We start from the raw sequence: 16,160 nt of genomic DNA, 5'->3' as shown, positions 1-16,160 counted from the left end.
ATGTATGTGAGAGGCCTCCATTTCAGCTCTGGGGAGCCAGGCTAAGTGACCAGATGCCACAGCAACGAGCCCAGCATCAGTAAAGCCACAGTCCTTACTGTGTAAATAATTTTGTTGTTCCAAAAATATTTTAGGAGAAAGATAAAGTGTAAAACTCAGCTCCAGAAGTATGTTGAATTAGTCTGCAGCTTGTTCTGTTATATACCAGCTTTGATGGTTTCAGTGCAGTAACTTGGTGTTTGTTGCAGTCCCACTTTTGCATGACCTTTCAGCAGTGCTCATAATTTATTTTCTTCTTTAGAACTTATTTGAACTTAGTCACATTTTTTCATATGTTGAGAAAAACACAACAAAGTGAAAGTTCTTTTTATTTTGGTTTACTTTAGAGAGACAGTTTGAATGTCTAGCCATCTGTATTTATTGTTGGATGTATTCATGATGCATTTGTGTTGTGTGTCTGTGAAGTAACAGTGGTGGCTTTTGCAGTAAGCAAAGGTCAAGAAACAAACTTTTTGTTTATTCTGAAATAGGGTTCTCTTTGGTAAGATTAATCTTCTTTGTGAGAATATTCTCTAGGGCTGGTCCCAGCTTCCCTGCAAGGCTGTTTTGAGGAGAACACTTTAATTGGAGCAGATGGAAATCACTGCCCGTGGTGCAGAGAGCAGCTGTGCATGTGCTTCTATTTTGTGTTGTTCCCCTTGCAAAGCTGTGCCCTCTCCCCCAGCCACAGGTGGGGCTCCCCAGTGCTGCAGGAGCTGCACATCAGCACTGCAGGCTCTGTGAGGAGGGGGTGACAATGTGGCACCAGACCTTCTGGGCCAGGCCTTCCACCTGCTGGGTTTGCCAGCTCCCTGGGCATCCCTGTCCCTTGTGCTGGAGCACAGGCACTGCTGGCCTGGGAATTGCTGTCAGGTACTTCACACAGGGCTCGAAGGTCCTGCCAGGAAAGAGTTCCGTGTGTTCTATAGCTGTAAGCCACAGGCAAAGAAATATTACCTGTCCAAGTGATGAAATTGGCTGATATTCTGTAGCAGTTCTGGTCAGAGTTTGAATACAGGGGAGTCCAGTACCCATAGAGTGTGTGGCTTCTGATAAGTGTGGCTTTACTGTTCTAATGTTATTGAATTGATTTCATTTAAGGTGTTATTTTGGTTTGGAATCCCAAGTTAAACAAAATAAATGTGAATTCCTGCGAGTTTATTTTTTTGATGCTGCCATTTATTTGCTTTTAATTTACTAAAGTAAGTAAAATTCTAATTTTTCTTCCCTTCTGACTTTTTAGGTCACTGTGCAGTACAGTAAATGTTTACAGCCTCACCTGCAGCAACTGCATAGAAAATTGCACCTATGTTCTCTTTAGTAATAAGATCACTTTTCTGATGGACCTGTTGATACACCAGTTTACGGTAGGTAAAATAACTTATTTAATTTGTAAATTTTTGTGTGCTTCACAAACATGTTAAAGTATTCAGAGTGTAAGAACACCAGGAGGTAAATAAGAATAAAGGCTTGAAAGAATAAAGTTCATTTGTTGTTTGTATTTTGTGGCTGTGTCTACTGTACTCGGTAGAAATTGATGTATTTGCTTCTACTAATAACTTCTGCAAAAGCATGTGTACCAGGAACCCTATGAGTGGATATTGTTCTATCTTTTTCTGAGGTTGTTTTCTTTGATTCACCCTATAGGAATATTTAGAGTATAGACCACAATGAGTTGTGTCTGTGTGTTTGATTCTTACTTGTTTCAGTGTCATGAATCTAAGTCAGGTCAATACATTGCCAGAGTCTGCTTTGCTGAAGTGCTTAAATAGGGCTCTTTAGCAATGAAAGTTTTAATTTTCCAATGTTTCATTTAATTTGAAACGTCATTAAATATTTTATTTGAAAACTCATTTTTAATTCATAGTGACCTGCTCATCATAAGATATTTAGTCATGGTTTTTTTACTTATAAATTGTGTGTATGTATTTTCATGAGCCAAGCAGTTTGTTAATTGAAAAGTTATGTACATACTCTTAATAATTTAAGCGACGCTGTTAGAATCAACAAGCCATAGGACTGTTGATGAACACTTTAAAAGGATCCTCGGAGCTGTTTGGCACAAAGCAAACCCGAATGCAGCCGCTGCCCTCTCCCGCGGCAGATCTCGGGGAGGATTGCGGCTGTCAGGCTCCAGCGCTCAGGGCAAGGCGCTTCCCCTCTTCCCCACCGGGAATCTCCAGCACCTCCCCGGGGACGAGGTCACTCTGCTGCCAGAGCCCGCCCTGCCCTCGCAGGGCAGCGCTGCAGGACGACCTGCAGTTTCCTGGAGGAGCACACAGGGGGTTTCTTAGGCAGAGCTGGCCACCTAGAGCTCGGAGATACTGCAGAAGGGAAATTTACTGCACTTAGAGCTCTTTTCAGTCTGTTGCCAAATACTACCCTTGAATTGCAGCAAAACTGTAATTAAAGCTTAATGTTTCCCATGATGCACAGTGGACTTTTCTTTCCTTTACAGAAAGTCTCTTATGTTCTCTTCATGCAGAATTGGCCCTTAAACTGAGATATCTTCATAGTTCCATGAAGTGCATATTTGAGTACAAAACCCAAAAACAGTGCTGCTTTTCTAACCCTGATTTTTCTCTCTTGAAAATATAATAAATCAGATCAAGTTTGAATTTTTCTTTTTCATTTTACAAAAAAGAAATGTACAAACTGAGAGCAGCTCTGAATACCAAAATACTAAAATATACCTCCAGAGACTTTTAACTGCCTCCACTTTTCCTGGTTGGATGAGCTGTGTGATGCAGCCTTTGTCTATGATATGTGTATTTCCACTTACTGTTGGAAAATAAAGCCCAAAGTAATACCAGGAGTAATAAATGAGAATTTGCAAGGTTTTAACAAATTATTAAACAAGTACACCAATATTTGCTGAACACAGAAACAGTACTGTTTTGAGAAGTATTTCAATATAATCTTGAATACATCCAGTATGAACCTTATTTCCAGCCAGTTTCATGTGGATTTAGTTTCGGTTTGGTTTTGTGTGTGTGTGTGTCATCCAGCCTGTCCAGGTTAATAATTTGAAGTATCCTGTTTAGACCTTTCTTTGCCTCCTGCCTAAAGGGACTGGTAGGAAACCTTCTGTAGCCTGACTTAGCCTGTTACCTTCCTCAGCCTCCTTAGCTCTGGTAATGCCTAAATCAGTGTCTGTTGAGGACAGCAGGGGTGTTTCCCGATTTCCATGATTAATGGATCAAACCTTCCCACCTACATTCATCCAGGTCTTGTGCTGGAGTTGGAGCTTCGTTTATTAACTGCTGTCTCTGCTCTTCTTTGTCTACTGTAGCCAGGAGATAGTTGCACAATAATTGCAGTTTTGCTAGTTCTCTGTTTTAGAAGGTTTCATACCAACAAAACCAAGTAATTAATGGAGCTATAGGCACGTAAGGATCGTTTCATATTTTGGGGGTTTTATTTCCTGTCAAGTGGCAGATGTCATGTACTGTCACCAAATATATCTGAGAAGCCATACCTGACAGATCCCTGTGATTATTTTTTAAGGCAATCTTTAAATGAATAGTATCTGAAAATTCTAAGTGAGACATCATTAGTGAATGTGCAATAAACATTAGGTGAGGTAGCCATCAACCAAATGTAGGGATCAAAACCCAGTTGCTGGTTACTTTTTTCTTCTCCAAAATACAGTGCTTAAATTTGGACCATATTTTAGGTAAGTGGCCTATGAAATTTTACTGGGTTTAAGTTAATCTGGCTATCTAGTCACAGGAAAGTAATTTTTCTCCTCTGCTTCTTGCCTGGAATGTGCTGCCATTTAATTGGGGTTCTTCAGAATGACAGTATACATCCTATTGCAGTTTCTTCACCATTTGTGGTCAGGTTTTTTTAGTCTTCTGTGCTGCATCCAATAAGGCAGCTCCATGTTAGCACTGATGATGACAAGAACTGTGAAATCCAAGGCAGATCTGTGCTGCTGGGCTCTTCTAGTCCCTTTTGAAGTTACATCTGTCTCCACAGGGTTCAGCTGTGTGGCACTGACAGTTCCCTCAGTCCCTAATAACAGGCTGTCCTGGGGTGACACTATGATGCTCCTATCCCCATTTGTCTGTTTATCCCAGAAATAAGTTTTGCACCTTTAAGACTGGTTCTGAGAGCAAAGAGGGGGCAGAGAAGTGCACAGTTTGTTTTCAGAAACTGCCCTCACTCCTCCACATTCCGGCTCATGGACAGACAGCGGGACAGAGCTCTCCTTTGCTTTTAGTTAGTTTTTAGCTGGCTGAGGCAGAGACGTTCCCTGGACTGTGGTTTTCCTTTTTCTTTGGAGCTGTTTAAACCTGCTCTGGACTGAACACCCAGAAGAGCAGCGGCAGCTCCACATGTGGCCTCCAGCACAGGAGGGACTGAGCAGAGACTGAGTGACCGAGCTACAGCTCACGGGAAAAAACCTTCTGAGTTTGTAATCTCTTCAAAGCAGCAATAGGTTTTGTTGTCTAATATTGCTCATTGTGCTGGTGAATGCTTTGCCTGTTAAATAAACAGGTTTTTTTCACTTTCCTCCAAGGAAATATTTTCCCAAACCTGCTGGGGAAGGAGCTGCTTGAATTTGCTTTCTAGAGGAAACCCCTTTAGAGGTTTTCTCCCAGACTTTCTCTAAACCAGGACACAATCCCGTGTGGAGAGTAGTAAATTCTGAAAACAGGCCTGGAGTAGAAGAGGGAATGACATGCTGAAGTGTTTAGGGGTAGGGAATTTAAAATTGAAACCTTTACCTGCACCATCCCGAGCCCATGCACTGAGCCATTTCCATTTCTTTGGTTCACTGGTTACTACATAGAAAGTCTGACATCCTGCTGAGACTTCTGAGGTGTACTTTTCAGAGTGTTTCTGAGGCAAGCCCAGTGACTACACATGCAAAAAGCACAAAATCACTCTTGGTAATGGGAGAATGATATAAAATAATTGACCAAATGAAGGGAAATCGTGTGCTTCTAAAGCTCTGAAGTCTTTCTGTTTAGGTTTACCAACTCTACGTTTCAAATTCTTCATGGCTCTGGAGCACTATGCCTTTTACGAAATAAAAATATGAATGAGTTGTCAGTGCTGGACCTCTACATTGTTAACTGGAAATTGTTTGGTGTTTTTTGTTAGCACAGAAGGAGAATGTGCTCTGATCTGCAGAGGTATTTTGGTTATGTGAGTCAGAACAGAGGAGCATTTTCAGCTATATTAAATGTGTGCCTAAGTGCTTTACTGGATTGGGGCCATATTCTGCAGCATCTTAAGCCCAAGATGCTGGGCAGAGCTGAAGAGCTTATGGCAGCTCTGCACAAGCATGGGAATCCCTGCACAGGGTGAATTCTCTAAGGAATAGTTTAGCACTAGTGTGGAGTCTGTACCACAGCTGAGAGTCAGGTCACCAGAGTGTTCCAATTCAAGAACCGACTTAAAGAAAGGAAGACTCTTGATTAGGCCCAGCAAAGTCAGCCATCAGAAAAGCTAAAATAGCATTCAGGTGTTGGATGTGTCAGACATTTGGACAGTAGTCACACATTTCCTGATTCTCCTTTGTGATTTAAAAATGTTTTATACCAATTACTCAACAACGTGTGTAATGAGGTTAAGTGTGAAACCACACCTGTAGGTTTGTGTCTTATAAACTGTTAAACCTCAGGAATGTGGAATGTTACATTTACCCATTCAAAGCTCATATTCAACACAGTTTCTCTGAATATCATTAATTCCTTTTGTAATTGACACAAAGAAACCAGAGCTTGAAAGCTTTCATAATTACACTATTAAATCTTAAGATTTGTTACCCCCTTGCTTGATATAATAATCAACAAGCAAGCACCCCAATTAATTTTGCTTCTGCAAGCACACCAATTAATTTTGAACATAAATCTCAACACACTTTCACACTATCCCATTAATTATTTCTTCAGTAAAAGAGCTGATCTGTTGTCACTCATTTGAATTAGTATAAAAGGAGAATCTTCAAGGAATTAAGTTCAAATTTACCCATTTTCTGTCAAGCAGTATTTCCTTCTATCTGTTGTTTGACATAACACTGTGTAAAAAACCACATTTGTTCTCACTTTATATTAATTAACACACACGCCTTTTCCAAAAAGATTGAACATGAAATGAGCTCTGCAGTAAATTACTCTAGTAAGTGCCAGGTCTATTTATTTTACAAATTAGGAAGAGCTGTTTTATTTTAAAGCATGAACTTTTATAGCTAAGGACTATATACTTAAAAAATACGTGTCTCCTATTGAACAGGAAGACAAAAACAGACATTATCCACTCATAGTACTGCTCATTACAGCAAACCAAAGGCTCTGCTGCAAGATATTAAATCTTTTAAAAAAGAGCACATATAATTTTTTATCTAAGGTGAAAAAAAAGCAGTATATAGCAGTAAATAGCATTTGTTAGCAATTTTTAAAGCTTGATGTTCCGAGCACAAAGTTGCCACATTAAAGTTGATTTACACATTGCAAAGCTCAATCCATCTGTTTCAGTGAGCAATTGGTATCATTAGGCATGAATTATTTTAGTCAGCAAATGTTACTGGAGGAACGTAGCATTGTTTTTCCTATTGAACTTGAATAAGCAGCTAAAGACTTCTCACTTGCTCTTTTGGCTCAGCACCAGAAACAGACCATTACAATGAGTTTTAAGTACCAGCACAAGGCTCAGAGCTAATGAATAATAAAGAAATGTGCATGTTGTTCTTTGTTACCAAGTGTCACCAAATCCCTCCTGATACCTATACGAGGAGGAATGCTTTTCTCTGGCCTCACTTGCATATACTGAGTGTAAATGATTTTAACCTGGAAGGAAAGTGACATTTCATCCTGTATTGATCCCAATGCCTGTGTGAACCCTCAGGCTGTGGCAGAGCAGAGGGATGTGGGTTTGGCCCAGCAGCATCAGCCATGGGGATGTTCCAGGAGCCCTGAGCCCTGACTGCTGCCAGTGTGTGCCTCCAACACTGCACGACTTCATACACACTCCACTTACTGTTTGATTGTAACAGGGCAGGATTCAGCTGGATTAATTACCTTGGACTGCAGAAATGGAAAAATGAAATGAATTTTTAAAAAAATTATACTCTCCGTGAGTAATAATCTCCTTCCAGATCTGTATCCTGCATATAGATTTGTCTTCAGATTTACATGTTGTACAGCTCGCCTTCACCTTTTTAGGAGTGGGCTCTAGTTAAATGATTTAGAAAAATGAGATTCCTCTGAGGTCTGCTCAGAGAGAACTGGGGGTTGTGCTTCGGACACGATTGACAGGTGGGTGACCTCTGATGGACAAGTGCAGTGGTCACTGGTGATGTTTTCTGCATAAGAACACAATCGTGCTGATGGCATACTCTGCTGCTATCAGGCTTCCTTGGTTCTCAGACATGGCATTCTTTTGACTTGATTTATTCTGGTCCAGCTTGGATTATGTGCTTTACCTTACCTTGTACCTGAAATGCTTTAATGTCCATCAGCACTGCTAGAATGTTACTTTATTATTACTTTCGGTGTAGGCCTATGCAAATTTGTAAATGTTTCTCTACAAACTTTGGTTAGTTTTACTGAATTCTGGTTGTTTGTGGTTTTTTTTCTCTTTACTTAGATTAGTGTTCCAGATGACCATAATGCTACTGCAAGCAGAAGTGTAAATAAGCAGGTATTTGAAGGTTTAACAACAGGACTTCTGAGGGTAGCTGCTGTGATTTTCAGATGTCTCGTCTCCAGCTTCCCAGATGGAAACAACCACTCTTCTGCACTGAAGATATTACAGGAAGTGAAAAGTAAATCCTCACAAGTGGAAGCCTTCAGCAGCAGAGTCCAAGACCTAATCAGGTTTAAAAAAAGATAATTAAACTTTTCTAAGTATTCCTTATGAGAAAGAAAGCAAATTGCATTGATTTAGGAGAGGAACAAACTGCTTTAACCTTAATGCAGTGAGACTAGTTTGTGTGGGTAGTCAAGAAGACTACTGAAATGCTATATTCTCAGTCAAAAATGTTCTTCAAAAATCTACAGACAAAGAAATACAGAAACGCGGGATTCTTTTATTTTTGGACTTGTTTCTTATGTCCTTTCCATTAATTTTCTCTCCTGATTACCTAGGAGCTAGCTTCCATATATTTTTCCTCTCAGTTCTCTATGCCAGCCATGTGTGCCTATTGCCTGTGGTCTCTCATGTCATATATGCATTCATATAAGCTTGTCATAAAGTATACATTTCCTATTATAAAAATCACCCAGTCGTTCCTAGAATCTGATCTTACCATGTCACTGCATTTTAGTAGCTGAACCTAAATATATTAGTACATACATAATGAATGCATATTTTAAATATATGAGCCTAATGTATATCCAGCAGTATACTAGACTTGCTAAAAGTGTACAGTTTCACTGGTAAACTATATAAATAGTTATCAATAAATTATCATATAATTTATATGGGTTTTCAGCCCTCTGAAGAAATGAAGTTCTTCTTTATATGCTACTGAAAACATGTCACAGTGAGCCTTCAGACGTTTCAAAGTCTGGTATGATGCTGATGGAGACAAAGAGGACATCTGGAGGAGGAAAGCAAAACAAGTAGTTGTCATAGATACCAGTGACCTCTAAAATTTCTGTGTTCTCATGTAACGCTCCTTCTCCCCAAACAGGTTTTGATAGAGTGTGAAATTTCAGGATGTTGTATTCTGCAGTTCATGAATGGGAGGGTGGGAGGTCTGTGCTGAGCAGACATCTGACACTGACTGGGCCCAGCACAGGCAGACCCTCAAGATAAGGAGAGACATGAGAATCCGAGCAGGTCCCTCACCTGAGGCACTTTAGGGGATCTGGTTATAAATGGGGAATGAAAGGCATGATGACAAGGTAATGGTGCAATTAGGAAAAAAAGAGAGAGGGCATTTTAAACCAGTCAAAAACAGACAAATTCTGTCATTGATGAGAATCTTTCACCTCCAGGTCATTGTATTGTATGTCATGGGGAGTTGATTAAGTGAGAGTTTTCGGAGGATGGGGGAAGAAAGAGGAACACTGAATTTTTTTTTTTTTCCTATTTGGAGCTATTGGACCTTATGCATAAACACCAATTATCTATGTGTTGTCTGGGTATCAAAAGGGTAGCCACGTTATTTCAACTGTGCTCCTGTGGGTAAAAAGAGATGGAGGCAATAGATTAGAGAGCTTTGACATTCCACTTGTCTGTGTGCTCAGTTCCTCACGGAAAGGAGCGCTCCATGCATCTTCCTGTTGTCTCCGGATGCCAGTGAAGAATAGTCCCAGCAGACTGAAAGCTCTCATCCATTTCCTGTCTGCCAGAAGAGCAGCTGCTCTCTGCCCAGGTGTGGGTGGGAAGGAGGGGGACAGTGGACACAGTTTGCAGGTGTCACACTGTAGAGATGCTGCTAGGGAAGAGAATGCTGATGAGAAAGGTTGTGCCTTTTTGTGAGCCACCATCTATGAGTATTGGCTCTATTTTATTTAGTTCTTTCTCTTCCCTCCTATTTCTCAGAGGTGTTTCCAGCACTCAGCATTTCTCTGTGACTGTGATGTATCTACACCCAGCTCTGTTCCTGGAATTATTCCACTAATGCAGGAGAACTTGTTTATCACCTGTGTGATCAGGTGGATTGCTTGGATCAAAATTGGCAAGAAACTTAATGCTAGTAACCTTTCATGTTGCTAAATAGAACAGACAAATTTACCTGCACAATGAGTGTGCACTTACTAATCTTTGTGCATCTTTATGTGTTTTTAACTGCTGTACTTCAGCAGCTTTAAAAATCTTCCATGCTGCATTCGACTTCTTACTTTATATCCAGTGTATTTTTATTCTTAATTCCTTTTCTTCTTCCACAAGCTTTGTGTCACTAGGGTGGACATTGGCAGAGAAATCTGTCTTTGAGCAACAGCATTGTCTGAAAAGGATGAGGTTTTCTTCCCTTATGTCAAAACCCCCTGTTCTTTCAAAATCAGACTGTAGGACATGTTGTGAGGGAGTAGATATTTTTAATAAACAGTTTTACTTCTGTGAGAAGCATTATCTAGTCAATAGTCTTTACTGACTAGAATCAATATTATTTCATAATGTTCCCTATCAAGTCAAGTTAGGGTGGGCTAGTCATGGTGCAAACTTAAAGCCAGTGGTGTTCCCTTCTCTCTGTTCTTAGAGCCAGCTCTGCCCAGTGCACTTGAGGAGCAGCTGGTGGCACAGGGATCTCAGGAGCAGGAGGCTTGGTGTAGGCAGTCAGGGTAGGAACAGTGGATCATTTGTTGGTGTCTGAAGGCAATTGCTTCCCCATGTCTTTTCAGTGAGGTGGAGGCACAGGATAAAACAGCAGTTCTTCTGATGTTGACAAGAGGTTTCTCCCGCTTCGTAGGAGTGGAGGAAAATAGAAAGAAAATTAGAGGGGAAAGAAGGGGAGGCAATTACAGTGGACCTTTGTGTCCACAGAGTGTTGATCTCACCTAAGTCAGCAAAATATGGTGGTTGAGAAGAGCTAAAGTCTGAGAAGCTGGATGTTTATGGTAGGAAAGGAAAGTAGGTAAAGTGAGGTGATACCAGCAAAGTGACATGGAAAAAATACATCTGTGCATGGTTTAAGTGGAGTTGATAATGATCAAAGTGTGAGAGAATCTGCTGTGGACAGAAAGATCTTGGTACAATGGTGAAGAGCATATTTTTTGGACATATATTTCCAAGCTATTAGAAGTTCAAAGAAGGAACTTCAGCAGTTGTGATCTGAGGATCAGCAATGATGATCTTGTTAACCCTAATAAAAAAGAAGTGAGTTTTCAGTTTTAGAAAAAAGTCACTACATGGTTTTTTTCTCTATTGAATTTGATTGAGTCCTGAGGAGGTTTTTTGATCCTGATCCTTCTATACTGATGGTAGAAGGTTGTTCATATTCTATTAGTCCCTGAGCTGTTTCATATATGTATTTTTTAAGAGGGGAACAAAGCCCAACAATTGGCCAGTGGTTGCTATGATGTATGAATTGCTATAAAACATTATCTTGGTAACATCATTGTCTTCTTGTATTAGTGTGTTCTACAGAGTTTACCTCTTTATGCTAAAAAGAAATTGTGCTGTTGCAGTGCTATCAAGAATATTAAATCATCTAATTATGGCAAAATTTCATTGTCCTCCTAGCAGTATGCTAAAATGAACATTTACACTCCTCTTTCTTGTACAGTATAATACAAATTATCCTACAACTCTCAGATCTCGTAACAAAAACTACTGATAGTCACAGAGAGCCAGATCTGAAGTTATTGTAATTGGAATTGTTTTATTGAACCCTTTCAGAAAGAGTATTTAAGTGATCACAACCTGCTTTTTGAGTGGTTTGATAGCTGAGAAGCAAAAATTACTTCTTTTGCAAAGTCACCCAAACTGTTGTGGAACTATTTTTTGTAAGACACTTTTTCCTCTGTTTGTAGTTACGTGGTGAACATGGGACTGGTGGACAAGCTGTGTTGCTGTTTCCTGTCTGTTCAAGGCCCTGTTGATGAGAACCCCAGTGTAGCAGGTTTCCTGCAGAACGCCACGGCAGTGCTGCATGGGATGTGCCAGCTGTGTTTGGCTGTCAGTGGAAGGTGAGTGCACTGCCTCTGTCAGCTCACAACGTGTTGCTCAGCCAGGGCCTCCTGCTGAGGCTGCCAGCCAGAGACACACAGGCACAGAAACAGTGCTGGAGATTCCCTCTGCTCAGCCTCTTACCAGCAATCTGTAATGAGTGACCTGCACCGAGCCTGCTTCTTATAAGCCATCTATCAGAATTGCAAACTTTGCCTCCTTTACTCATCACTCCACACAGGCTTTTATCACTGATAGTTTGAAGTGTCCAGTCTTGAGGACTTCAAGAGGTATTTTATTACCACCTAAAATCAACTGTTAATTGATTTGTCTTTATGGTTTGTCTCTAGAGCAGCCTAATTCAGCTCTTGTTCTTTAAATTACCACTGTCAGTAAGGGAATTCTATTTTCCATAAAGACAGCTATTACTAGATTTGTCAGGGAATTTTCTAATGGAAAAGGCTTGTTGTTGTAACCTAATCAAGGTTGTGGGAGGTGTGCATGAGGGTGTGTGCCTGCCAGCAAATCTGGACTTCTGTGGTCTGCATTGTAGGACAGCCTGACACTCATGTGAGAGTCAAAATTTCAGAGCTTTGGGCTGTACTTAGTAGAACCTACCACACCGTTACTGTTACACATTTCAGGAAAATTCAAGGCTAGGAGAACTTTACAATGCATTCCTGAAGGGTAAAATGATGCTAGGGTTGAAAAACTAGAGCTAATAAAACATAGGATAAGAAACAAAGCTGTAGGTAAGAGCTGCTGCTGGTAGCCATGGACACAAACAGATGGAAAAAGAACTGCGAGAAATATGAGCCCAAAGAGACCATCCCGACTTACTGAAATTTCCCTTTCTGAGAGCTGCCAACTTGGCATTTTAAATTCCAGCATAGCACTGCCAGAAGTCAAATACTCACTAAATAAAATAATAAAAACATCACCCTTCTGTTAGTGGAGTAATAGTTCTAGCTCGGAGCAAGTAATACAATACTTGGAATTTCTGTAGCAGGCACACACTTCACCAAAATATTACACATCTTTGCACCCCAAAATAGTACAGCACTGCACACATACATCATGAACATCTGTTCTTTGTAGCACCAGAATGATTTTGGGGGGTTGAGTGTTTTTCTTCACAGTTACACCAAGAAGTATCTGATCCTACGACCTCCATAAACAGCAATGCTCTGGATTTTATCCAAAAGTGCTGGTTGTTCATGATTCCAGGTTAGATTGTTCATTTGACCATGAAAAGAAATGGGAGGAATGAACCTGGAGATTTCAAAACTGTTGTCTTTCACTTCAAGATCAAAAGCCTTGATGTAACTGATTAGAAGGGCAATTTAAATCACATGTCTTTCATCACCTGAGCTCCCTGTCATTTAAGCAGTGTATGCAGAGTGTAATTCTGTCTTGTTACAGAAATCCTCAGTGCTGGAGGTGATTCAAATGGAAAAAGGTATTGCCAAAGACTGATTAAGGTGGCAGAAACAGAGCTCAAATTTATTGAATTCTTAAATATGTCACACTACAGTAATACATGGTGTGTGGTACCTGATTTGCAGCACAAAAGGCAGCCCCTCTGTGAGAAATACAGATGCCTCTTTCATTCCTGGTGAATGGTGGTGGTGGCACTGCAGCCTTTCCAGTGAGCTTTTCTCATTCTCCAGCTCAGCTGATTCAGGCTTGAGCACCAAACCAGCCTGCCTGTTACAGCCCTCTGTCCATCCCAGCCACTCTGATCAGCCAAGGTCTGAGGTTGTTACTGAAACCTGAGGAGCCCAGGAAGTATTTAAAGTGCTCTGACACTGCAGCATGAAAAGAAGTTTTGCCAAATTAGTGGCAGGCTTTTGCCATTGTTGCAAGAGCAGTTTTGAAATGTTCTTTTCATGTATCCTCCCATATAAGATGGTTCCAGGTTGGAAACTTCTTTATGCTCCTCAGTGGTAACCAGGGGATGGGGATATAAAGTTAATCTGGGTTTTTTTTTAGCAGAGCTTTATCAGGCTGTTACCTGTCACACAGAAAGTTGTAATTCCATATTAAATGCATGAGAGTACTGTGGTAGAGTGCTGTGTGGTCTGTGTGCAGATCTCAGCGTGCAGCAGTGAGTGGCACAGTGGGAAGCTGCCACGGGACAGTAAATACTGGGTGGGGTACCAGGACCACCTCAGGGCTCAAACCAGCCCAGCACAAGAGGGAAATCCTCTGTCAGCTGTGGGATTCTTCTGTGCATTCAGATCTCACCAGGTTGTTGGGAGCTGTACTGCAACTGTAATTGCCATATCCCCAGAGGGCCAAAAGTTCTTGTTTAAAACTCAGGTTTTAAACAATTAAAAGATCCAGTCCTGTGAGTAGAGAGTATGTTGGGCCATTTCTGGAGCTCTGAGGTAGGAAGAGCTGTCAGTCTAGACTTTCCTGCCTTCCTCAAAAGCACATGTCATAAAACTCCAAATTCAGCAGAGTATTTCTAAACCAAGCTCTGAATTGATACCCAGTGTGTATTTGGACAGTTCCTTCATGGAAATAATTCTGTAGGCACTGAAGAGATCTCAGTCAAGTCCCTCTCTGCACGTGCTTCTGTGTCAGGCAAGGTGTCACAACAATAATGATCATTAGAGAATCACCTCAAATTATTTTTTATATATATATATATATATATAAATCAACATTATGTTTTAAATGAGGTCTCTGGTTGATATAATGTAGATGGTAAAATTTTAAGACATGAATTAAGAGACTTCTTTTATTACTGTGATAGACTTGTAGGAAAAAAAAAGTCCAAAATCCTGGAGTTAGATACAGTAAAGAAAAGTCTTACTAATGTAGAAACATAAATTGGAGGATTTTCAATTTTAAAATCATAAAATGTTATTAAAATAAGAGAATCTATTCTGAACATATGTTATAAACATAGCCTATTATAAGAGAGGGATTTTCTTTCCATTAATGATCAAGGTCTTTAAAAAAGATTTAACTTTGATATTGATCTTACTTTTCAAATTATCATTTTTGATACTGGCCAATAAATGCTTGATTGATTCTTTTAATTGAAATTTTGCTGTGGATGGAATAGCACATTTTCCAAACACTGTGGAATACATATAAAAGATCAATTGTTGAAAACAGTCATAACTTGTTACCCTGTTTCAAGCTTATTTTGACACTTTGTGTCCTCTTTTCTTACACAGTGAGAATCTTTGAGAGTGACTTGAGACCTCCAACTGGTAGTCCCATTTTTCTAATGCTGTTTTGCATCTATAGCTAACAGTGGAGGTGAGAGCTCCTTCCTCCCTGATGAATTTAAATTTAAAAAAAGGTGTATGAGAGCTGAAAACAGGGAATTGTCCCTTACTGTTTGTAGGGAGAAATCAGAAAATGCAGCATGTCTGAATATTGAGCTTTCTCTGCTGAGCAGATGAACCTGGCATTTGATAGTTAGCCTTGAAAACTGTGGCCCTGGTAATGCTTAACTGGTTCTTGCTCACCATTAGGAGTAACAGTAGCCACAATTGAAAACAGATACATGTTTATTATCTTGAAATAAAGCAATTTATGAAATACACTTTATATGGGGTTGTGTGGCCATATAGACCTCTTGAAATCTGTCCAGTAGCAATGTTCAAGATGACAGCCCTGTTTTCCAGAGTGTATCATTGTAAGTATGAGAGATTCAAGGCCTATTTTGGGCCCTCAGGTCCTGACTGCACATCTGGAATGTGCTTGGCTTGTACCCACAGGACAGAAAACAATGAGCAGGCTTGGAATGCAAGGAGCATTAATAAAAGCTTGGCCCTGCTACCTCAGCTCAGCCTTCCCTAAAAGCAGGGGGGCACTAAGTGAGAATCTCCATGGCAGGTCCTTTATCACAGCACAGCAAAGGTTTTGCTTATGTTCCTGTCTTCTCCTGTACTGGCCAGTGTTCACCCAGCCTGGATCCCCTTTTCCCTATTTCTCTGCACCTAAGGTTCCTGTCCCAGAAGTTTAGCTGTTGCTCTGTGGAGGGCTAGAGTTAATGCCTCGTTTCACTTCTGCCCATGAGTGTGAGTGAATAAACTGCCACTGACACAGAGTTAATGCAAGGAACGGGGGGAAACCCAGGGCAGGGTAAGAGTCAGTCACTGAGGCAGAACGTTCTCCCCAGGAGCAGTAGAGTAGAGAGCAATAACACAGATACAAGAGGATACTCCATTGTGCATAAGGGAATATTGCAAATAAGAGTACCCCAAATTATGTAGGTCCTTGGAACACCAGCTGTTCAAAAATGTTGCTGTTTTCTCTATTTAAGAATTGCCTTCAAGCTTTCTCCTTACCCCAGAACATAGAGTGTCAGAGCAGTGCAGTAATTAAATTGTTGCTGTTCTGTCCCAGAGCAGTGGTAGGGTACATAAATGTGTGCCAGCAGCTAATGAAGCTGTGGTTACCAGATGCAGTGGCAGAAAGCTGCAGATGCAGGGTCTGACCCAGGGAAACAGAGCCTGTCATGTCCCAGATCCACACTGAAGTGGGCTGGGCTCAGTTTTATTACAGTCATTAAGATGATGTCTGCT

The 16,160-nt window shown here is 40.6% G+C and overlaps 1 protein-coding gene across 8 annotated transcripts in view; it reads left to right on the top strand.

The window, feature by feature from the left end:
* The window catches only part of SCAPER (S-phase cyclin A associated protein in the ER), a 137,511-nt gene that overhangs the window by 92,881 nt on the left and 28,470 nt on the right, over positions 1-16,160 (top strand). For 6 of the 8 annotated variants that reach the window (XM_053988573.1, XM_053988574.1, XM_053988576.1 and 3 more), the window contains exons 25-27: positions 1,283-1,406; positions 7,639-7,868; positions 11,475-11,630. In XM_053988573.1, coding sequence (XP_053844548.1) covers positions 1,283-1,406; positions 7,639-7,868; positions 11,475-11,630 — 510 coding nt within the window. Of the gene's footprint in view, positions 1-1,282; positions 1,407-7,638; positions 7,869-11,474; positions 11,631-14,801; positions 14,887-16,160 lie in introns of those variants that run through there. The other 2 variants (XM_053988579.1, XM_053988580.1) reach the window with 2 other exon arrangements.

This window comes from Vidua macroura, chromosome 12, assembly GCF_024509145.1.
Source record: "Vidua macroura isolate BioBank_ID:100142 chromosome 12, ASM2450914v1, whole genome shotgun sequence".
NCBI classification, from domain to species: domain Eukaryota; kingdom Metazoa; phylum Chordata; class Aves; order Passeriformes; family Viduidae; genus Vidua; species Vidua macroura.
The sequence above is the reverse complement of the archived record's forward strand: the minus strand, read 5'-3'. Positions and strand labels throughout refer to the sequence as shown.